Raw genomic sequence first — 23,764 nt, 5'->3', positions numbered from 1 at the left:
TCGATATATCTATATATCTATATATCTATATATCTATATATCTATATATCTATATATCTATATATCTATATATCTATATATCTATATATCTATATATCTATATATCTATATATCTATATCTATATATATCTATATATCTATATATCTATACATAGATACATATATTTATAGATATATAGATATAGATATATAGATCTATAAATATGTGCATCTATGTATATATGTATCTATATATCAAGATATCTATATATCTATGTATCTATATATCCATACATCTATAAATCTATGTATCTGTATATCTATACATCTATGTATCTATACATCTATGTATCTATATATCTGTATATCTATACATCTATGTATCTATACATCTATGTATCTATACATCTATGTATCTATATACCTATGCATCTATGTATATATCTATGTATCTATATATCTATATATCTAAACATAAATCTTATACTGCCTATATGACCTCCAGCATACCAGCACACAAATGCTCCAGTTTCCTTTTCATGTTAAAGTGCGAACTCTCGTGGACAAACCTGGTAAATACAATTACAGAGACTTTACCGAGCCTGACCAGCAGGGAGAGACAAAGATAACAGAACGAAAATGTCTTTTTGTTCCTCCACTCTGTCCATTCATTAACCTACTGTAGTATATATATATATATATATATATATATATATAACCGTACCAAATTGCTGTACCAATTACTGGCCATCAGAAGACAGCATTTCCTTCATTTCATGAGAAAATACATGCTAACGTTAGTTTGATGTTGGGGCTTAATAAATAATATATCATAAATGTATTTTCGACGACAATTTGTAATTATTTGTGTGTTTTCCAAAACTAGAATGAAATCCTCTGAATCTTTTATGATATAATGTCATATTCCACTAATTGACAGCTCATCAATGTACATTTATTGTTATTGTAACTACAGTGGCCAACAGAGGGCAGCATTTCCTTATATTTATGATTATACACGGTAGCCTTAGTTTCGTGCCGGAGTCCAAGTATGAATATAACCGCTGTATCTTCAGTATTTTTGTATTTTTATTTCAATAACACAAATATAGCTAAACTAGAATAAAATCCTAAGAATCTTTTATGATATAATGTAATAGATTAGTGTTTGACATAAAATAAATGTAATGATTATATTCAATATGGACTACAAATGTGTACTGTTGATGTAATACTGCTACTGGCCAACAGAGGGCACATTTTTGTTAATCGAGTAACAATAACTATAGAAATAGTTGGTGCCAGTTGTGACGATAGGGTTGTAAATATGAAAAATCAACAGCAATATTATTTTGTGTTCTTTTTCTTTCAATCATAGTAGGAAAGGCAGTATTTATACTGGGTAATAACACAAGCAATAACTAGCTGGTGCTAGCTTGACTAGAACTAAAATGAAATTTCACAAAATGAATAAATGCAGATTTTTCAGCAACACTTTTGTGTAGTTTTCTTGAAAAAAAAAAAACCCCAAACAATAATATGAAATGTTGTCAGGTCCTTTCTGAGTATGTGCTGTACATTATGTGTACGCATGTAATTACTGGCTGCACTCATTGCAGCCTGTCAAAAAAACATGCAAATATTATAAGAGGCAGATATTCAACCTTCAAGCCATTTCCAAGGTGACAGCCAGCCCAAAAGCAACAATAGGAAAGACAAAAGCTGTCAGACAAAAATAGCATCTCACGTTACATGCGTGTGAATGGAAACATTCCGAGTGTCACGCTAAAATACTTCCATGTCAGTACTTTCTCGGGGGCGTGATGTGTGAAACAGGCAGAAAAATCCTCACCAACCAAAGGCCATCTAGGATACGAGCAAAGACTAGCGCTCGAGATGATCTGTTCCAGGCCTTTTTTTTGGATTATTTTTTGTAATACTGTAATAATTATCTTAATAAATCACAAGCTAAACACTTAAAATTGTTTAATGTTCATTCATTCATTCATTTTCTACCATTTATCCTAACAAGGGTCGCGGGGGTTGCTGGAGCCTATCCCAGCTGTCTTCGGGCGAGAGGCGGGGTACACCCTGGACTGGTGGCCAGCCAATCACAGGGCACATATAGACAAACAACCATTCACACTCACATTCATACCTATGGACAATTCGGAAAAGCTAACATGCTAGCATGTTTTTGGAATGTGGAAGGAAACCGGAGTATCCGGAGAAAACCCACGCATGCACGGGGAGAACATGCAAACTCCACATAGAGATGCCCGAGGATAGAATTGAACTCCTGTGAGATCTGCGCGCTAACCACTAGACCACCGTGCAGCCCAAAATTTCAATGTATTGATTTTATTTCATGAACAACTGTTATGGAAAATATGCATTTCTATATGAATATCATGACAAAACATTTACATGGCCAACACCAACATATGATGATGTAATAATAATAATAATAATAATACATTTTATTTGTATAGCGCTTTTCAGAGTACTCAAAGACGCTTTACAGTAGAGAAAAATAAATAAAAATCGAGTTGAGCTAAGATATGTCATAATAATGTAAGATATAATGATCTATATACCGTATCTATGTTATATACATCTAGGTCAGAGCAAAAAAACAAACAAACCCAAATAATCCTGAAAGTAAAAAAAAACAAAAAAAAACATGAGGTAAAAATCAGCTGGTGTATTTGTGCTCTTCAAAAAGTCCTTTTAAGGATTTATTCTGTTAAAATTGATTCTGTTATTCTGGACCTGTTGGTGTTTTTCACATAGAAATAGAAGAAGTAGAAGGAAAAAAAAGCATCAAAAAAGGAACGAAAGAAGTACCAGCTAACATTTTCATGCGTTCCTGCAAAAGAAGGAGAGCATGAAGTTCATCTACAGCAAGTCGGTCCTGCTGGAGTCAGGCTGCACAATCCGAAGGGTCACAACGAGCTTGATGGACCTCCTGAACCAGGGGTAGAAGATAGCGTAGATGAGCGGGTTGAGGCAGGAGTTGGAGTAGAACAAGCAGATAATAACGGCGGCCGACGACGCGTTGAGCGTGACGTCCTGGCCCGAGATGACCACGCAGAAGTAGGGCATGATGCACGCCACAAACACGGCCACCACCACGCCCAGCGTCCTGGCCGCCCTCAGCTCCGAGCTCTTGGGGCCGTGCGAGGGCCGTGCCGTGGCAACCGCCACGCGGGAGCGTTGGGCACGTGCTTGAAACGCGGCGACCACAAACACTCTCATGTTCAGCACCACGATGACGAAAATCGGGCCTACGAAGGACAAAAACAAGTCCACTAGTCCTGCGGCGGGACTGACGATGACCAGACACTCGCCGACGCAGGAAATGGCGTTGCCCGGCCGCTGCAGAGTATCGAGCGAACACGCTACGTTGAAAACGGACGAAAGCGACCAGCACAGAACGATGGAGACCCCCACTCTTCTCTTGGTGACCCTGACCTGGTAACGAAGCGGGTCGCAGACCGCTACGTAGCGCTCCACTGATATGAGCACCATGCTCCCGATGGAAGCAGACGTGATCATGTGATCCAGAAGGTACAACAAAGCGCACATCAGGTCCCCGAACAACCAGCAACCGTCCAGCAGGAAGATCTGAGACAACATGAAGAACCCCACGAAGAAGTCCGAGCTGGCCAGAGAAAGCAGCAGAAGGTTGGTGGTGGTCTGAAGACGCCTGAAGACAAAGCAAACGCTGGTCAGTGACCTCCAAGAACCCCCCCATGGACCTCGATACTTACCTAAAGTGACAGATTGAAATGATAAGCAGCAGGTTGAGAATGACGGTGAGCAGAGACATGACCGAGAGCAGCAGGGTCGCCCCGACGACGACCGAGCGAGGACGCGGAGTCCTCCTGCAGGAGGTGTTGGCGAGCAGCGGGAAGCACAGCTCGGCCTCCTCCGCCATCTCCGTCAGGGAGAACGTCTGACCGAGTCGGCTTTTCAACTCTCTTTCTCCTCCGCCTTCTTCGCCGACATCCTATCAAACGTTGCCGTCGACATCCTTTGGGGGATCCACGGCATCCCACCGAGGCCATGTTTTCATCCCCTCAAGTTCAAAGTACTCAAACATATGACCCACATGTAAGACCACCCCTTTTTTCCGGGTATTCCGCTTTCCTCCCACATTCCAAAAACATGCTAGTTTAATTGCCGGCAATGTGGATCAAGCTCTGATCCACAGCTACGATCAGGACACAAACCACAATGTTCCTCCTGAATCCGAGGTTGGGGTATCCCTCCTCTCCAGGACCCCTGAACTCTGGCCAGATCTCACCCACACCACACCCGGGGTCTTGCAACAGAGGAACCTTTTGGCCAGTCCACAATTTGTGGAGGTCTTCATAGTATTCCGTCCACCAATCCACAACATCTCGAGTGGAGGTCAGCAGCGTACCATCTCCACCATACACAGGGGAGACAGAATCACGTGGTCCAGAATCAACTAGATGTTCATTTTGTTCTTTACTGAGGTGAAATCCATCAAGCAATGATGCGGCTATGGAACCAAAATGAGTCCTTCGGAACATTCCATGAACATTCCATGAACATTCCCACCCTCATGTATTACATAATGTGACTTTACTTCAGCCCCGGTCGGGGACAGGTGCTCTGTGGGTGTTCCTCATCACTTTGTCAGCTGATAATTAGCACCGTCGCTACCAAAAACAACAACAAGACATCTGGAATGTTGAGTGACAAGGCGAGGGCGACTTAAGACGCCCACAACCACGGGGACACGGAGACACAGAGACAGGAGACACGGAGACAGGAGACAGTCCTGCAAACGTCCACACCAAACCTGAACAGACGGACTTTACCCACGAGGGAAGACCACATCAACAAACGACTCTTACAGTAAGTCAAAATGATCTTTTAATGACGAGGATGATTTCAATATTTCAAATAATCATTTTAAAACCAAATACTGTAATAAATTCTAATGATAAGGCGTCATTATTAGTGTCCCCTCGTTTAGGTTCCCAAAATAGCCCGCAGTAAGTGAAATCTGCAAAGTTTTGTTTTTTAAACAAAACATATAATTAATTTAAAAAAACATATAATTATATGTTTTAATACTGTAAAAGCTCTCAAAGTTGAAACCTTCGTTTTGGATTTTAATAATCAACATAATAAAGGAAATAATAAGAGAAAATAAGACATAGAAAACCAGTTTACCACCATATAAATACACATTTTAACATGATTAGAGACCTCTAGACACGAAATAACACCCCTATAGTCACAGTTACACTCGTATTACCCAATACAGAAGACATAATAAGAGAAAATAAGACATAGAAAACCAGTTTACCACCATATAAATACACATTTTAACATGATTAGAGACCTCTAGACACGAAATAACACCCCTATAGTCACAGTTACACTCGTATTACCCAATACAGAAGACATAATAAGAGAAAATAAGACATAGAAAACCAGTTTACCACCATATAAATACACATTTTAACATGATTAGAGACCTCTAGACACGAAGTAACACCCCTATAGTCACAGTTACACTCGTATTACCCAATATAGAGGACATAATAAGAGAAAATAAGACATAGAAAACCAGTTTACCACCATATAAATACACATTTTAACATGATTAGAGACCTCTAGACACGAAATAACACCCCTATAGTCACAGTTACACTCGTATTACCCAATATAGAAGACATAATAAGAGAAAATAAGACATAGAAAACCAGTTTACCACCATATAAATACACATTTTAACATGATTAGAGACCTCTAGACATGACATAACACCCCTATATTAAATAACATGAGTCCAGAAAATACAGTACTATATAAATGAAATGTATAATAATTCTGACTGTTATGAAGTTGCGGTATTCTTTGGACTAATTGTAAAGTTCATGATATTAATGTTGACCATCTTAAGCGTCCACAAAGCTACTGTACGTACGTATGTATTACTATATTTTATTGTGTGCCTTTCAGCTACCTGGGAGCCAACCGCCATCATGTCCTGCTTCATTCTATACCTGGCGGCGCTCGGCCTCCGGGCAGGTAAGACAGCATCCACGTTTCTGTCTCCATCCTGAAAGAGCAGCAAAGAAAAACGTTTAGTTAACGTGTGTTACTATGACAACACATATGGAAAATGTTTGTATCTTCAGGCGTTGCTACAATGGACCAGACTTTCACCAGCTCTGGAGAGATGGACATCAGCGCCTGTCCCATCACTTACTATGGACAGGAGTACCAAAAAGTCTATGTAAGTAACACACAGTCATAACCGGTTTACCACCATATAAATACACATTTTAACATGATTAGAGACCTCCAGACATGAAATAACACCCCTACATTCACAGTTACACTCTTATTACCCAATATAGAGGACAAAATAAGAGAAAGAAGACATAGAAAACCAGTTTAACACCATATAAATACACATTTTAACATGATTAGAGACCTCTAGACATGAAATAACACCCCTATAGTCACCGTTACACTCCTATTACCCAATACAGAAGACATAATAAAAGAAAATATGAAAATAACCAGTTTACTACCATATAAATACATATTTTAACATGATTAGAGACCTCTAGACATGAAATAACACCCCTATAGTCACAGTTACACTCCTATTACCCAATACAGAGGACATAATAAGAGAAAATAAGACATAGAAAACCAGTTTACCACATGAATGCACATATTAACATGATTAGAGACCTCTAGACATGAAATAACACCCCTACAGTCACAGTTACGCTCTTATTACCCAATATAGAGGACATAATAAGAGAAAATAAGACATAGAAAACCAGTTTACCACCATATAAATACACATTTTAACATGATTAGAGACCTCTAGACATGAAATAACACCCCTATAGTCACAGTTATGCTCTTATTACCCAATATAGAGGACATAATAAGAGAAAATAAGACATAGAAAACCAGTTTACCACCATATAAATACACATTTTAACATGATTAGAGACCTCTAGACATGAAATAACACCCCTATAGTCACCGTTACACTCCTATTACCCAATATAGAGGACATAATAAGAGAAAATAATACATAGAAAACCAGTTTACCACCATATAAATACACATTTTAACATTAGAGACCTCTAGACATGAAATAACACCCCTATAGTCACCGTTACACTCCTATTACCCAATATAGAAGAAATAAGAAAATAACCAGTTTTTTGTGTTTACGACAAAGGTGGCGCTCAACGACAGCCGATTTACGCTATGCTTCAACGGCGCTTACCAAAGCGGTGTCCAAAACGACTGCCTAGTGATGTCGGGAGGGACAGCGGACAGAGGCAACTGGTCCGTACTCACACAGGAGATCCCCGCAGGATCCGGGGTCCATAAGATCTTGCCAGACCTGAAGCATGCTGGGAAATGCGTCAACGTGATACCTTTGAAAGACAGGGAATATTCTGAGGCAGGTTGTTGGTTGGGTTCCCTCCCGAGACTTTGTCGTGTTTGTAATTGACCTTCGATGCCGACAGGTTCAACAGGTGGAACTGGGCAACTTCGGAACACAGGCCATTCTCGCCATCAGGACGTATTCCGGGTACACGGACGCAGATCTTGTAAGTAAAATTTCCCTCCATTTTTGTTGTATTTTTACATTTTCCAAATATTTCTACTATCTTCTTCGATAATCCATGCTATTTTTTCCCATCATTCCCATAATAAATTGTCACCGTTGCTTTTCCATCCATCCTTCGTCTTCCGCTTATCCGAGGTGGGGTTAGGGTGACAGGAACCTAAGTAGCTAAACCCAGACTTTACTCCCCCTGTACTTTGTCCAGCTCCTCTTGGTGGCTCCCCAGGTCTTCCCAGGCCACTTGAGAGACATAGTCTCTCCAACGTGTCCTGGGTCTTCCCTGAACACCTCCCTAGGGACCAGATGCTGGAGCCACCTCATCTGGCTCCTATCTCCGCGATGGAGCAGCAGCTCTACTCTGAGGTTCTCCTGGCTGACAATACGTCTCCTCAGGAGAGCACCCAGCCATGGAGCTATGGAGGAAACTCATTCGGGCGTTCCGGAAGCATCCTGACCAAATTCCCGAGCCACAGTGCTTCTCACCTTATCTCCAAGGGAGAGTCCAGACAATCTATGGAGAAAACTCATTTCGGACTCTTGTACCCGCCATCTTGTCCTTTAGGTCACAACCCAAAGCTTGTGACCATCCGTGGGGGTAGGAACGTAGATCAATGACTGTTTTTCAAATGTGCCATGGGGCAATAAAACAGCCACTGACCACAGATGGACCCCAGGCCACAATTTGGACAGCCTGTAATAGACTCTTTGGAGTCTTGACCTGACTTCTCTGATGAGTAAATGTCTTTGGTGCAGGTGGCGGACGCGCAGGTGAACGGTCAAACGGTTTCCAAACACGTGTTTCCCGCCAACGAAACCAGCACGGGCGTCATTACAGACATGAGTGGATGCCGACTCTCAGGTTAGACGCTGCGATGGGTCCTGTCGTCCGGTTCAAACAATGACCCGCTATCCTGAATATCCCAAACGACAGGTTCCGTGTACATGACCAATACCACGGTTAGCGACCCAGGCATCTGCTCCATGGTGACCTGTGACGTGAATGGAGTCGCCACCGCCGTCAGTGACTGTGCGCCCATGCACCAATGCCGGGGCAACGGAAGGTAAATTGGCGAGCCGTCCAGTTGGTTCCCTACAACATTTCGTGGTGTTTTTGAGTGACTTTGCGTTCCCGTATCTGTGCCATCAGCTGCAGCTTTGACGCCATGTGCACTCTTACCGCCTCCACCATCATCGATTTTGTCGGCCGCGTTCACACCGTCTCCGACCGCTGCGGATACACACTAATGAAGTCCGAGGCTGTCCCAAACGTCCGGATACAGGGCGTCTTCCGAGAGCGCCGGCGCAAAGATGTCAGCTTCTTGGACCATGTGATCCTGCATCTGGACAGCCAAGATGCCCAGATGAAGCTTCTGCAAGGTGGAAGAGTGGAGGTAAGAATGGACCCACATTCGATCTGGAGACACGACTTGGACTGTGATTGGTTCACAGTGTCTGTGGTCTTCTGTCGCCATCAAGATCAATAACAGGTTGCAAGCCCTCGACACCACAGCTACAGTTGTCCACGGCGTGGAACTCTTCAAGGGCCCAAGCGGAGTGACTGCTAAGATATCACAGTCCGACTACGTGCTGACAGTATTCTTTGATGGCAACATGGCACAAATCCACCTAAAGGGTATGTAATAAGACCCGCTTACTTGTAGGCATACAGGGAGTGCAGATAAGCCCGGACGTCTGTATTAGGTATTGTTGTCAGGAATAAATAATCTGGTTCTCATTCTATAATTTGGTTCTTTAAGATTCCCTTATCCTCTATTCAAAACCCACTTCGAGTGCTCAGGGGGAGGATTTCTACATTGCGGCCTCCAGAAGAACATTCAGATCTACTTGTAGGCTCACATTAGCTCAGTACGGCACAACGGAAAGAATGCAAGCTCTGGTCAAGCTGTAGGTTTCCGTAGTCGGAGTGGAGCTTGCCGCTGGGTTTACTTGAGTCAATGTGACCCTCGTCGGTTAAGTGTTTAGACCAACAAAGATCTCTCTCAGTGACTCAGGTCCAGTATCAGGTCATCAAAACAAGTAGACAACAGCTCTACCTGAATAGGGACTTCTGAAAAAACTGCCTACATGGTCTATAAGGGTGATGCCTTCGAGGGAAGGGGACCTTCTTGTTAAACGGACGGTCTGGCTTCAGTCTAAGGAAGTTTAACATAACTGGTGTTGGTTTAAATGCAAAGGTTGTACCTACGGCTATACGTAGACCGTTGGGTGGAACCCACTTTAGTCAGTCCTACTTAGGTTTCTGGTTTCCACCATCGATATCGAGATACGTACATGGTTGACCACTTTTGACAAGATAAAATACGAAACCCAAAGGGGTCATTAAAGCATGAAAACATGCCATGCGCAGTGACTTCCTGTTCAGTGCAAATGAAGCTTTAACATAAAAACATGGCGCTATTAATGTGGATTTTACCGCCATATTTTTAAGGTGAAAACGAAGCCGCTGTGCACGGATTATGTGGCAATTCTTCCGTGGATTTTAGCGAAGAGAGAGTCTCGGAGCACAGCGTTACGGGCTGTGAGATGCAACACAAAGAAGCCGAGGATAGCATGATGGACTGCAACGCCACGACTGAATGGTAGAACACTGAGTTACATGGAACGTCTGAAATCCTTACGATTGACTGGACCTCCATGTTTGTTTCCTAACAGGTGTCAGCTTATGCTGCAAGATCCCTTCAACCAGTGCCATGTACACATCGACCCAGAGGCCTTCATTTCGGCCTGCGTCGACCATTTGTGTCGATCCCCTGCAGTGGATGGCATCGAATGCCACTTCATGGAGGCCTACACCAGGGCCTGCCACCAACAGGGCAATGTCACGGTGGACGACTGGAGATCAGTGACTGAATGCGGTAAAGAGATTAGCATTCCGAGAGGTTTCTTGTCAGGCGAATTCAGGAACAATGGACTCCCAATGTTTGAAATATGGGGCTGCACGGGGGTCGAGTGGTTAGCGCGCAGACCTCACGGCTTGGAGACCCAAGTTCAATCCCACCCTTGGCTATCTCTGTGTGGAGTTTGCATGCATGGGTTTTCTCCGGGTACTCCGGTTTCCTCCCACATTCTGAAAAAAAACATGCTAGGTTAATTGGCCACTCCAAATTGTCCATAGGTATGAATGTGAGTGTGAATGGTTGTTTGTCTATATGTGCTCTGTGATTGGCTGGCGACCAGTCCAGGGTGTACCCCGCCTCTCGCCTGAAGACAGCTGGGATAGGCTCCAGCACCCCCGCGACCCTCGTGAGGATAAGCGGTAGAAAATGAATGAATGTTTGACATATGTAGCTAGCTGGGAGAAGGTTGGAGAATTGTCTAAGGAAAAACCCATTCATTATCATTTAGGATTTCAATTAGAAACGTCGCCATTTTTAAGAGGCTTAAAATTTAAAAATTTGTCTTACAGCTGCCGGTCCTGAGGCTCTCTGTCGAGACAAGTTCTGTACGGACCAGGAATTCTGCGGCGTGAGCTACGACGGAGAAGCCCACTGCCTTTGCCGAGCCCTTTTTGCCTCCGACTACAGAGCCAACGACAAGTTTGGTATGTCGATGACAATGCTTGCAACAGTTTTTAAATTGGTTTTGGAAGCAGAGTTGCATCTGTTTTCCATTTCAGGTGAGCCGGCGGTTTGCAACCACTCGTCTGCGGTGGTGAACATGCACTGTTGCCTTCTGTTGGAGAAGGGCATCGACTACACGAGGCTACACCTCAATGATGAGAGCTGCAAAGGCGACATTGACGAGAAGACCCACGTGGTGACGTTCAACTTCAATCGGGATCGTACTTGTGGTGCAATCATCAAGGTGTGTGTCCGACTTACCGAACAGACAGTTTGGACTGGTTGAATCTTGAACACTGACAAACTTGGGCTTGTGCACCGTTTCAGGCAAACTCGAGCAAAATCACCTACAAGAACGTCATCATGAGCCCTAACGTGTCCAGTGTCGTAACACGTTACAGCAACGTGCACATGGATTTCTCCTGCCATTTTGACCAACCAGACCTGGATGGCCTGGCCATCAAAATCAAAGACAGGTGAGCTGTCTGGTTGGGGTCCGCTTCCGGAGCTGCTACTTTTGCTACATTTTATGAAGATACTACTTGTGTTTCCGCTTGGCAGCCCGGTGATTAAACATTTCACGTCGGGAGAGTGGGATTACACCCTGACCATGACTGCATACACAAACCCTGGAAGAACACGACCCGTACAGTCAAGTACGGGGGTTCTGCTGAATGAAAAAATCTGGATCGAGGTCAAAGCCTACGGACTGGAGGGAAACGACATCTCGGTGGTGACAGAGTCCTGCTGGGCCACCGATCGCTTGTCTTCGAACGGGAGTGTTCGATATGACCTCATCATCGCAGGGTGAGTTGTGTCCAAAGGCGCCAACAAGGATTCTGTTCCAGGCCGTCCTTCACGTCTCCCCCCTTGTATCCACGTAGATGTCCTAACCCTGCTGACTCTACAATCCATATGGAACGCAACGGGCGGGGAACGTCCAACTACTTCTCCTTTAACACGTTCAAGTTCTTGGGCACAGACAGTGAAATATTCCTGCACTGCAGGGTAGACCTGTGTGTACAACCGGGAGACTCCTGCATCCAGGTCATTTGGAGATTCCCAGTCTATCCGTTCCATTAAACACAAACACTCAAAGTGTGAATTTGAACACTCTTCAGGTGTGCAACCAGCCAGCAAGGAGGCGTAGATCTCTCCCGACTATTGACACGACTGGAGGTCCAGCCATAGTGACCATGGCCTGGGCTTAAGCAGGTGAGCTACATCGACGGTTCCAAAAATACATCGCAATTCGGGAATAGCTCGTCATTTGGAATGCTAATGCCACTTTGGCGACAGAGGCAAGGAAAACTACACTTGATGGAAGAACGCTCCAAAGGAACAAACATGGACTTTGAGGACAGGGTGTAGTTAGAGAGAAGACAAGGTGATGGAGGGCCTGGGGGATGGATGGGGTCTGCTTTGTGGTCTTCTCAGTCCATAGACTAGTCTCTTTTGGCCAAGCAACACACATTAGTGTCTCATTCAACCAGGGAAGCCCCCATAGGGTGCCAAAAGTGCTATGGATGGATGGATGGATAGAATGTTGGATGGAGGGATGGTTGGATGATGGATGGATAGATTGTTGGATGGATAGATGATAGATGCATGGATGGATGGATGGGCGGATGGTCGGATGTTTGGGTGGTTGGATGGATGGACGGATGGATGGATGTTGGATGTTTGGGTGGTTGGATGAATGGATGGATGGATGTTTGGACGCTTGGGTGGTTGGATGGACGGATGGATGGATGTTGGATGTTTGGGTGGTTGGATGGACGGATGGTTAGATGTTTGGGTGGTTGGATGGTTAGATGTTTGGGTGGTTGGATGGATGGATGGACGGATGTTTGGGTGGTTGGATGGACGGATGGACGGATGGTTAGATGTTTGGGTGGTTGGATAGTTAGATGTTTGGGTGGTTGGATGGATGGATGGACGGATGGTTGGATGCTTGGGTGGTTGGATGGACGGATGGATGGACGAATGTTTGGGTGGTTGGATGGACGGATGGACGGATGGTTAGATGTTTGGGTGGTTGGATGGTTAGATGTTTGGGTGGTTGGGTGGATGGATGGATGGATGGTTGGATGCTTGGGTGGTTGGATGGACGGATGGATGGATGGACGGACGGTTGGACGTTTTCTTGTTTGGAGAACACATATTTGACCAGCCGTGCGGTTTGTCTTGGAGATGAATGAAATATCTACCTAATGCAACAACATTACGAGGACCTGCTTGTCAGTGTGGCTCTTGCATCATGCCCCCCCCCTCCTGTTTGTTTCACACCTTTGATTGCTCATGGGCCATCGAGGAGCGCTCGTGCCGCAGGTGTGTGCTCCCTCTTGATGCAATCACACACTCGCTTTGTTGTTTCTTTTACATGTCAGCAACTTACACGTCAATCAAAGACCAATGCCACTGTCATTACCATAAGCGTAATGTCACGAAGATATATTCCCACATTCCCACACACAGAGATGGCCGAGGGTGGAATTGAACCCTGGTCTCCTAGCTGTGAGGTCGACAGCCGGATCAGAAGGTTCATTTGAAGTGTTTGTTGTCTTTCATGGTGATGGAATTAACACAGGGGGCCCGGGGCTGCGAGGATCGGTGTCCAAGTGTAAATATCGTCCCGAGCCTCACGTTCCGTGACTCATTTGTGTTGTTCATCTGTGTCGCAGGAGCTTCACGCCCCCGACTTCCTCCTCCTCTCGCTGGTCATCTGGGATTTTTTTGTGAGCTTCCTGCTGTTCTGCCAGAGTTTGTCCATCGACGGCTGCTGGACCCTTGGCGACGCCATGCGTGCTTTCTACCTGCTGTTGGAATACCTTGTGATGTCCGCCTCTGTGGGCAACATGGCGCTCATTTCCATCCATCGCCACGTGGCCATTCGCGACTCCCGGCGCTACGCCACCAGAGTCACCCCTAAGAGGCCCCGATTGTGTTTTTCTGTCATCCTTCTCATGCTGTTATTCCGGAACAAACTGCTGCACCGTGGTATCGGGGCCACGCTCTGCTGACTGATGTTGCTATGATCTCCCGTGATGCTCTTTTTAGCCTTCTGGCCCAAAGAGTCCAATACCTACATCACGTGTCTATGTAATGCAACAACATGCTCTCGCTGTGCTTTGCTTGGTCGTTGCATCATGTCCGCCTCACCTGTTTGTTTCACACCTTTGATTGCTAGCGGGCCATCAAGGAGCAGCGGGGGGGGGGGGGCATGTGCGTGCATAACAGGTGCACAGGCGTGATGCAATCACACACGTGCTTTCATCATCCAGAACATGCCATCCAGGCACCACTTCCATTTCAAAACCATACGTGGCATTGAGATCAATCATTATGATCCATATTCATGTCTATACTTGGGATACCTAAATACTATTAGCATAACACACACACACGTACCTTGGCAGGGAAATCAGGTTCCTGCTGGGTTGGGTTCAGAAGACCACCTCCAGTACAGACCTCTGCCAGGGAAAAGGGTCCTCATTGTGACCTTTGACCGTACCTGCCTCCACTTCCTGGAAGTCCTCGAACTCAAGGCGGCCATTCCCATCCTGGAAATCAACAGGTGCTTAGAAAGCAAACATATTTGACACGTATATGACACGTATGTGACACATATGGAATGAAATAAAATCATAACAATAGCACAGTTACCAGTTGTAAACATACATCCATCCAACCACCCATCCATCCATCTATCATCTATCCACCAATCCATCCATCTATACATCCATCTATACATCCATCTATACATCCATCTATCCAACCATCCATCCATCAATCCATCCATCCATCCATCATCCATCCATCCATCCATCCATCCATCCATCCATCCATTCACCCATCTGTCCATCCATTCAACTATCCATCCATCCACCCATCCGTCCGTCCATCCATCCATCCACCGATTCATCCATCCATCCATAAAACCACCCACCAAGCCATCCATCCGTCCATTTATCCATCCACCCACACACCCATCCATCCACGCATCCATCTATCCATCCATCCACCCAACCATCCATCCATCCATCCATCCATCCACCCATCCATCATCTATCTATCCATCCATCCATCCATCCATCATCTATCCATCCATCCATCTATCCATCCATCCATCCATCCATCCATCCATCCATCCATCCTTCCATCCATCCATCCATCCATCCATCCATCATCCATCCATCCATCCATCCATCCATCCATCTATCCATCCATCTATCCATCCATCTATCCATCCATCCATCCATCCATCCATCACCCATCTATCCATCCATCCATCTATCCATCCATCCATCCATCACCCATCCATCTATCCATCCATCCATCCAACTATCCATCCATCCACCCATCCGTCCGTCCGTCCATCCATCCATCAATTCATCCATCCATCCATAAAACCACCCACCAAGCCATCCATCCGTCCATCTATCCATCCAACCACACACCCATCCATCCACGCACCCATCTATCTATCCATCCATCCATCCATCCATCCATCCACCCATCTATCCATCATCTATCCATCCATCCATCCCCGCACCCATCTATCTATCCATCCATCCATCCATCCATCCATCCATCCATCCATCCATCCATCAGCATCCCAACATTGTAACCATGTATGTCCAAATGGACATGTACGTATGTACAGGAATCTGGACCGCATGAAAATGAATAAGAGTCTTAGTAAGAGTTCATCTGACCTTTGACCCCGTGGGCCGTCGGAAGCAGGTGGCCCGCTTAGGGGGGGGAGAAACGGGCATCGAGGGGGCGGGGCTTGCCTCGTCCTCATCCCGCCGCTTTCGGGAAGCGATATAACGACAGCGCAGGCTGAAGGTTCGTCCACAGAGCTCGGAGCGCCTCCTCCTCCCCTCCATGGAGAGCGGCGGGGCGTCGGACTTGTGCTACCCGGGAGTGAACGCCTCGTGCGGGACGCCGTCGCAGCCGCCCGGCCAGGCCATGCTGATCTACGTGCTGCTGTCCTCCATCTCCATCATCACGGTGGCTCTCAACCTGCTGGTCATCTTCTCCATCTCCTACTTCAGGTGTTTGACTCGTTGACTCGTGACGCGGAGAACCGCTCTGACCTTCTCTGACCTTCTCCTCCGTGTTCTCCGACAGGCAGCTTCACACGCCCACCAACCTCCTGCTGCTCTCGCTGGCCGTGTCCGACCTCCTGGTGGGCCTCCTGCTCATGCCGGTGGAGATCATCTACATCGAGGCCTGCTGGTTCCTGGGCGACGTGGCGTGCACGCTGTACTACGTGGCCGACTACGTGATCACGTCGGCGTCGGTGGCCAACATGGTGCTCATCTCGGTGGACCGCTACGTGGCCATCTGCCAGCCGCTCTCCTACCCGAGCCGCGTCACCAGGAGCCGGGTGCGGATCTGCGTGGCCTTGTGCTGGCTCTGCTCCGTGGTCTACAGGCTGGCGCTGCTCCACGACCACCTGGAGGAACCGGGCCGGTCCATCTCCTGCCTGGGGGAGTGCGTGGTGGTCATCGCCAACGTGGCCGGCTGGGTGGACCTGGTCTTCACCTTCGTCCTGCCCATCTCCGTCATCGTGGCGCTCTACCTGAGGGTGTTCGGGGTGGCCGTGGCTCAGGCCCGCGCCATGCGCTCCCACGTGGGGGCCGGCCACGCCCGCCGCGTCAAGAAGAGCGAGATGAAGGCGGCCAGGACCCTGGGCCTCGTGGTGGCCGTCTTCCTCATCTGCTTCTGCCCCTACTACTCGCCCACCATGGCGGGCGAGGACACCGCCCTGGACGCCGCCTCCGCCGCCTTCGAGATTTGGTTGGCCCACTTCAACTCCTGCCTCAACCCCGTCATCTACGCCCTCTTCTACCCGTGGTTTCGCAAGTCCGTCAAGCTCATCGCCACGCTGCAGATCCTCAAAGCCGGATCCAGGGACGCCAAGATACTGTAGATGCTGGAGATGCTGGAGATGCTGGAGATACTGGAGATATTGTAGTTATTGTAGATACTGGAGATACTGGAGATACTGGAGATACTGGATATATTGTAGTTACTGTAGATACTGTACTAATGATACTAATGTAATATTTCCTGATTTTAGACATGTACATCTTATTAAATGTAGTATTTCCTTATTGTAGACATGTACTTTATCTTATTAAATGTAGTATTTCCTTATTGTAAACATGTACATCTTATTAAATGTAGTATTTCCTTATTGTAGACATGTACTATATCTTATTAAATGTAGTATTTCCTTATTGTAAACATGTACATCTTATTAAATGTAGTATTTCCTTATTGTAGACATGTACTATGTCTTATTAAATGTCGTATTTTCTGACTTTAGACATATACTATATCTTATTAAATGTAGTATTTCCTGATTATAGACATACAAATACTATATCTTATTAAATGTGGTATTTCCTTATTGTAGACATGTATATCTGATTAAATGTAGTATTTCCTGATTGTAGACATGTACTATGTCTTATTAAATGTAGTATTTCCTGATTATAGACATATACTATATCTTATTAAATGTAGTATTTCCTTATTGTAGACATGTATATCTGATTAAATGTAGTATTTCCTGATTGTAGACATGTACTATGTCTTATTAAATGTAGTATTTCCGGATTTTAAACATGTATATCTTATTAAATGTAGTATTTCCTTATTGTAGAAATATATATCTGATTAAATGTAGTATTTCCTTATTGTAGACATGTACTATATCTTATTAAATGTAGTATTCCCTTATTGTAGACGTTTTGACATCATGTAATGAATATTTTTGAAAGACAGTTCTTGAATTAATTTAGCTGCCTCTAATTTGGTCTCTTTTTCTTTGTATATACATTGTACCACATTGTACCACATTGTACCACATTGTACCACATTGTACCACATTGAATGTGTACTTTTGGATTTAAATAAATGTATCAGTAAAAACCATGCAGCATAAAATGTTCTCTTATATGAAAAGGTTTTCCAGCTTTATTTTTTTATAATATAATTTTTTTTCTCATAAATGTAAGACTAGTATTATTCGGATTTTATTCCAAGTAAATTTATGACTTTATTCAGGTAATAATTTGACTTTTTTTCTTTGTAATTTTGCAATTTTATTCTCATAAATTTCAAACTTTATTCCCGTAATATTTAACATTTTCTCCTAAATGTACGATTTTACTCTAGTAATTTTTTTTATTTTTTTCTTGTAACTTTGCAACTTTATTGTCATCCATTTCTGACTTTACTCTCATTTTAACTCCTTTTAACTCCATGAAGATCAGCCTGATTCTACTTTCCCTCACAATGAAGACATTCCATGACATGTCCAAGTGTGTGTGCGTGGGTGTGTGTGTGTGTGTGTGTGTGTGGGGGGGGGGGGGTGTTCATCCAAGCAGCCGCAGTCCGGGCAACGCAAACACAAAGCAGTGACTCACGCGGCCTAGCAACAGGGACTTGAACATGGGCAGCAGGTACGTCAGTGGACCTTTGGGGTCATAGAAAGACCGTCGACGCTCCAGGACGGGCGCCCACATCATGAAGGACCTGTCCCCGCTGAGTCGGGGGTGCGGTCGCGTCATCAAAACGAGCGCGGAGGGGAGCCATCATGGCCGCCTGGACGTCTGCTACACGCCGCAGGTGCGCCAAAACTCTAGTCTCATAATATTACAAATTTTCTCCTAAATGTACACTTTTATTCTAGTAATTTTTTCTTGTATATTTGCAACTTTATTCTCATAAATTTACGACTATATTCTCTTTTTTTACGACTTTTTATGACTATATTCTCATAATATTAAAAGTCCGATATCACCGTAGGATTACTACATCTGGAAGTCCCAGGATGCTTTGCTGCGTCTGACCTCCAGCGGCAGCTTCCTGAGGAGCGACGAGCAGAGCATCCCGAAGACGTACAGCACCCGCCGGGGGCCCCTCCTCCTCTACTCACGGGTAATTAGGAGGCTCGGAGATGTTGGTCTCCACGCCGCCCGGACGCCCACTTTGCTCTGCCCTCCATCGTCTGCAGGACTTGGTGACGCCGGGGACGCCGGGGTGGCGGCTGGGCGACAGGAAGAGGCGGGTTGTGAGCAGCCACAGACAGGAAGTGACCCGACGCACTGATAACACAACTGGCGGCATCTTGGGTCCCGGGAAGAACCATTGGGTTTGTAGTGCCACAATATTAGGTACACCGCCACGACCAGGCTCATGATTGACATATACAGTATGTGAATGCATATTAATAAACATTAACTCACTGGTAAAGCACCACAATGCATCCCGGTGGGCACCTGTCCATTACTATGGACACGTACCATTACAGATGCATATGAATTGCATCACATTCAAAAGTGTATGTGCCCCCCCCCCGTAGGTGACTCATCCCCGGTGTGCCCCCCCCATCTTACCTCCACTTGGCCTCCAGAGCCCTGAGATCCTCCATGACAACCCCACCCATCTGGACCAGGAGAATCCACCTGAAGGTTCAAACTTTCACACCAAGAGTTCTTCTGCAGGTGACCAGGACAGGAGGCCCCGTCTGGATGTGGTCCTGCAGATTCCTGGGGCCCCTGGAACCCCTGGTACCCCTGAGGCCCCTGGTACCCCGTCATCATGGACCAGGGGCCGGGCGACTCCTTTCTACCAGCAGCAAGGGTGGCAAACGTCAGACAGCAGCAAGACAGGTGTGTGTGTATATGTGTGTGTGTGTGTGTGTGTATATGTATGTGTGTGTGTGTGTCCTGTGATAAAAGAGCCACCTTGACTTCAAGATGTCGTTCCTACAGAGCGTCCCCCAGGAGATGACGGGACGACATGTGAAGAAACCACAGAGTCAGGTAATGGTTCGTCACAGGAAGTGGAAACCTGCTGCCAAATGACGCCATCATGTCCATCATCATGTCCATCATCATGTCCATCATCATGTCCATCATCACGTCCATCATCATGTCCATCATCACGTCCATCATTATGTCCATCATCACGTCCATCATCACGTCCATCATCATGTCCATCATCACGTCCATCATCATGTCCATCATCACGTCCATCATCACGTCCATCATCACGTCCATCATCACGTCCTCCACCCAGGCCTGCATCTTCCTCCGCCGACGCCTCCAGCCTCTCCTCAGTCTCGCCACCGCCGTCCGCCCACTGCAAGTCGTCCTCTTTCCTTCCCACCAACCTTACACCAAGATCCCTGGTCATAGTTCCAACAAGGGGGGGGGGCGAGAACCCTACTGATTTTAAAAGCAGTCAGCACGTACAAGGTCCCCAACATGGTGACCACCTACCGCCATTCTTCTCATCATCTACGTCTTGATGTACAAGAACACTAGTCGTTTTAGCCCTCTACTTCAGGTCAAAGGTCATATTGTCAGACACATACGTACCTCTATGGCAACCTTCAATAACAACGACAGGAACCAAACAACGCAAAGGTCCTATTGCTGACTAATAACATGCTAAAAGGTCCTATTGCTGACTAATAACATGTTAAAAGGTCCTATTGCTTACTAATAACATGTTAAAAGGTCCTATTGCTGACTAATAACATGTTAAAAGGTCCTATTGCTGACTAATAACATGTTAAAAGGTCCTATTGCTGACTAATAACATGTTAAAAGGTCCTATTGCTGACAAATAACATGTTAAAAGGTCCTATTGCTGAGTAAAAACATGTTAAAAGGTCCTATTGCTGAGTAAAAACATGTTAAAAAGTCCTATTGTTGACTAATAACACGTTAAAAGGTCCTACTGGTGAGTAAAAACATGTTAAAAGGTCCTATTGCTGACTAATAACATATTAAAAGGTCCTGTTGCTGACTAATAACATGTTAAAAGGTCCTATTGCTGAGTAAAAACACGCTAAAAGGTCCTATTGCTGACTAAAAACATGTTAAAAGGTCCTATTGCTGACTAATAACATGTTAAAAGGTCCTATTGCTGACTAAAAACATGTTAAAAGGTCCTATTGCTGACTAATAACATGTTAAAAGGTCCTATTGCTGACTAAAAACATGTTAAAAGGTCCTATTGCTGACCAATAACATGTTAAAAGGTCCTATTGCTGAGTAAAAACATGTTAAAAGGTCCTATTGCTGAGTAAAAACATGTTAAAAAGTCCTATTGTTGACTAATAACACGTTAAAAGGTCCTACTGGTGAGTAAAAACATGTTAAAAGGTCCTATTGCTGACTAATAACATATTAAAAGGTCCTGTTGCTGACTAATAACATGTTAAAAGGTCCTATTGCTGAGTAAAAACACGCTAAAAGGTCCTATTGCTGAGTAAAAACACGCTAAAAGGTCCTATTGCTGACTATTAACATGTTAAAAGGTCCTATTGCTGACTAAAAACATATTAAAAGGTCTTATATTGCTGACTAATAACATGTTAAAAGGTCCTATTGCTGACTAATAACATGTTAAAAGGTCCTATTGGTGAGTAAAAACACGTTAAAGGTCCTAACAGAGCACCCGATTGTCTTTTTCAGGCCGCGTCCACTGATAAAGTCCACGATAATCATCGTCTCCCTCCCATAGAGGAACACAAAGGCAGGACTCGGACCCGGCGGGTTGTCCCAACGCGGCCAGGATGGGTTGTGTATGACGACCAAGAAGGTCCAAACAAGCTCCGAGGGCGCCCCCTGCTGCTTCCTCTGCTACTCCTGGTTCAAAGTGCAGGTAGGTGTCATCATGGCGTCTTTGATGTGTGTGATGTTGTCTTCTGTCTCTCAGAGGGACGGAGGGACAGAGGGGACACGGTGGAAAAACAACCCTTTGGAGAAGTTGAGCCCAAGAAAGCATGGGAGGTTCTACTGGGCCCGGCCGAGGGTACTGCTCAGTATATTTAGTTACTCCGTATGAAGTACCGCATACGCTCTGTCCTCCCCAAAAGAGCGCCCCCCTCTGCCACAACTGGGAGTGTTGGGCTGCGTCACCGGGCATAAAGGTCCCGGTCGGCAGAGCTCCTTAGCCTTCTTCCAGAACCCGGCACCTGACCCGCGGGCTTCCTGGGACGTGGTCCGAGGGATGCTACCGCTGCAGCTAAGAGGTAAGAAGGACTAGGAGGACCGCCAAGGCGTACCTAATAATACGCTTGTCAGATCTGCAGGACGGCCGAACAGTCGGTAGCGTGGTCCTCGGTCCGGACGGGGAAATCGTTCAACTTTCATTGTACGCCGACTACCAGGAAGCACCACTGGGTGGCGCCAACACGGGGGGCACAGGTGAGCCTGGAGGGCGGGGCCATTGTTTTTGGATCAAGTCCAGAGAAGGGCTGGAATGCTAGCCTAGAAGCCTGGTCGAGGTTACCGATACGAGATCAAGTCCTTGTCCCTCACAGTCCTGCAAGTCGTGTCTGCAGATGGCGAGACGTCACCTTGCGTCGTGCTGCCCCAGCGGGAACACGCCCCCACCGGTATGCAGACTTGCACACACACAGGGTGTTAAATTCTGAATCTGGGCCAAAGGGGGTGGACTTTTATGTTGACCCTGGCCCGGCTTGGCAGGGATCTGAGGGCTTGTGGTCTCAGTCCTGCTAACAAACACACATGATGGTACATCTGTGCAGGAGGGGGGCGGCTGGAACCGGACGTACCTTCTAGTGATGAATGTGGTCCAGCTGTTAGGACCGTGAGTATTCTCCTCATTCATCACGCCCTCATTAAGCTTGAGGTGAGCAGAAACAAAACACCGACTGTCTCCTCAAAGAGGTCAGATCTTCCCGAGCCCATCGACACCCATGAAAACACGAAGAGCGTGGAGCCAGTGGAAGAAAAGTGGCGGGAAAATACATCAGATGCCGCAATCCACGTTGGAACATCTTCACCTGAGGAAGGAACGGAAGCGGCACCAATAGGGGGCAGCACTGAGGAGGAGGAACATCTGACCACTGCAAGGCAGCTTGGATGTGAAGAGAATGAGGATGTCCCTTCGCGATCAGGACGGAGGTTGGTATCTCAGGATGTCACAAACGCTCCATGACATGTGACAGGAGTACAGAGTACAGTGCAGTACTACCTCCAGCCTGCAGGGTGCACGTCGAGCACCGGGGCGGGACGACACCTTGGGACTGAGGAAGGACACAGACGGGAAAACCAGCCAGGAAGCTGCAGTGACGTCAGGGTGCGTTTTTTTAAAGGACCTTTTGCAAAAAATACTGCGTGTAGTCAAAACTAGTCAAAGATCCTCTATATCAGGAGTTCCCACACTTTACCAACTCAGGGCCCACTTGAAAATCTAAAAAATGTCTGCGGTACATACATAGATGAAATGCTGCGTTCTCAGAGCACTTAATAATAATAATAATAATAATAATATTGCAAACTATAACTGCAAAAACACTAAAAAAGCCAATCAAAGATCCTCTATAATACATGCGCACTCTGCTGTTTCTGAGAACCGACTGCAAAAACATTTGTCAAAGATCCTCTCCATGAGATGAGTGCTCATTTGGCCAATTAACGACTCTTCTAACAAAATGCTAATCAAAGATCCTCTATACGACTGGAGAGGTCCTACTGCAAGTCAAAGATTG

General features: G+C 45.7%; 3 protein-coding genes across 3 annotated transcripts; 2 read left to right on the top strand and 1 right to left on the bottom strand.

Annotated features, from left to right (window-relative positions):
* Positions 1-2,877: 2,877 nt before the first annotated feature.
* LOC131135910 (trace amine-associated receptor 1-like) lies at positions 2,878-4,049 on the bottom strand. The gene is made up of 3 exons (XM_078795371.1): positions 4,041-4,049; positions 3,753-3,991; positions 2,878-3,688 (listed from the first exon to the last, which is right to left on the bottom strand). The coding sequence occupies exons 1-3, from the start codon at positions 4,047-4,049 to the stop codon at positions 2,878-2,880; spliced, it is 1,059 nt and encodes a 352-aa protein (XP_078651497.1).
* Positions 4,050-7,312: 3,263 nt separating this feature from the next.
* LOC131135909 (uncharacterized) lies at positions 7,313-11,691 on the top strand. Its single transcript, XM_078795370.1, has 11 exons — positions 7,313-7,462; positions 7,530-7,613; positions 8,384-8,489; positions 8,562-8,691; positions 8,778-9,021; positions 9,080-9,263; positions 10,080-10,230; positions 10,304-10,506; positions 11,058-11,192; positions 11,268-11,455; positions 11,539-11,691. Exons 1-11 carry the CDS (start codon positions 7,313-7,315, stop codon positions 11,689-11,691), a joined length of 1,728 nt encoding a protein of 575 aa, XP_078651496.1.
* A 4,374-nt stretch (positions 11,692-16,065) lies between these two features.
* On the top strand, positions 16,066-17,152 carry LOC131135614 (trace amine-associated receptor 13c-like). Its single transcript, XM_058081727.2, has 2 exons — positions 16,066-16,271; positions 16,348-17,152. The coding sequence occupies exons 1-2, from the start codon at positions 16,102-16,104 to the stop codon at positions 17,150-17,152; spliced, it is 975 nt and encodes a 324-aa protein (XP_057937710.2). The 5' UTR covers positions 16,066-16,101.
* Positions 17,153-23,764: the final 6,612 nt, after the last annotated feature.

The sequence above is a fragment of the Doryrhamphus excisus genome, linkage group LG12, assembly GCF_037039965.1.
Source record: "Doryrhamphus excisus strain RoL-2023G ecotype Guam linkage group LG12, RoL_Dexc_Guam_v1.1, whole genome shotgun sequence".
Taxonomy (NCBI): Eukaryota; Metazoa; Chordata; class Actinopteri; order Syngnathiformes; family Syngnathidae; genus Doryrhamphus; species Doryrhamphus excisus.
The sequence above is the reverse complement of the archived record's forward strand: the minus strand, read 5'-3'. Positions and strand labels throughout refer to the sequence as shown.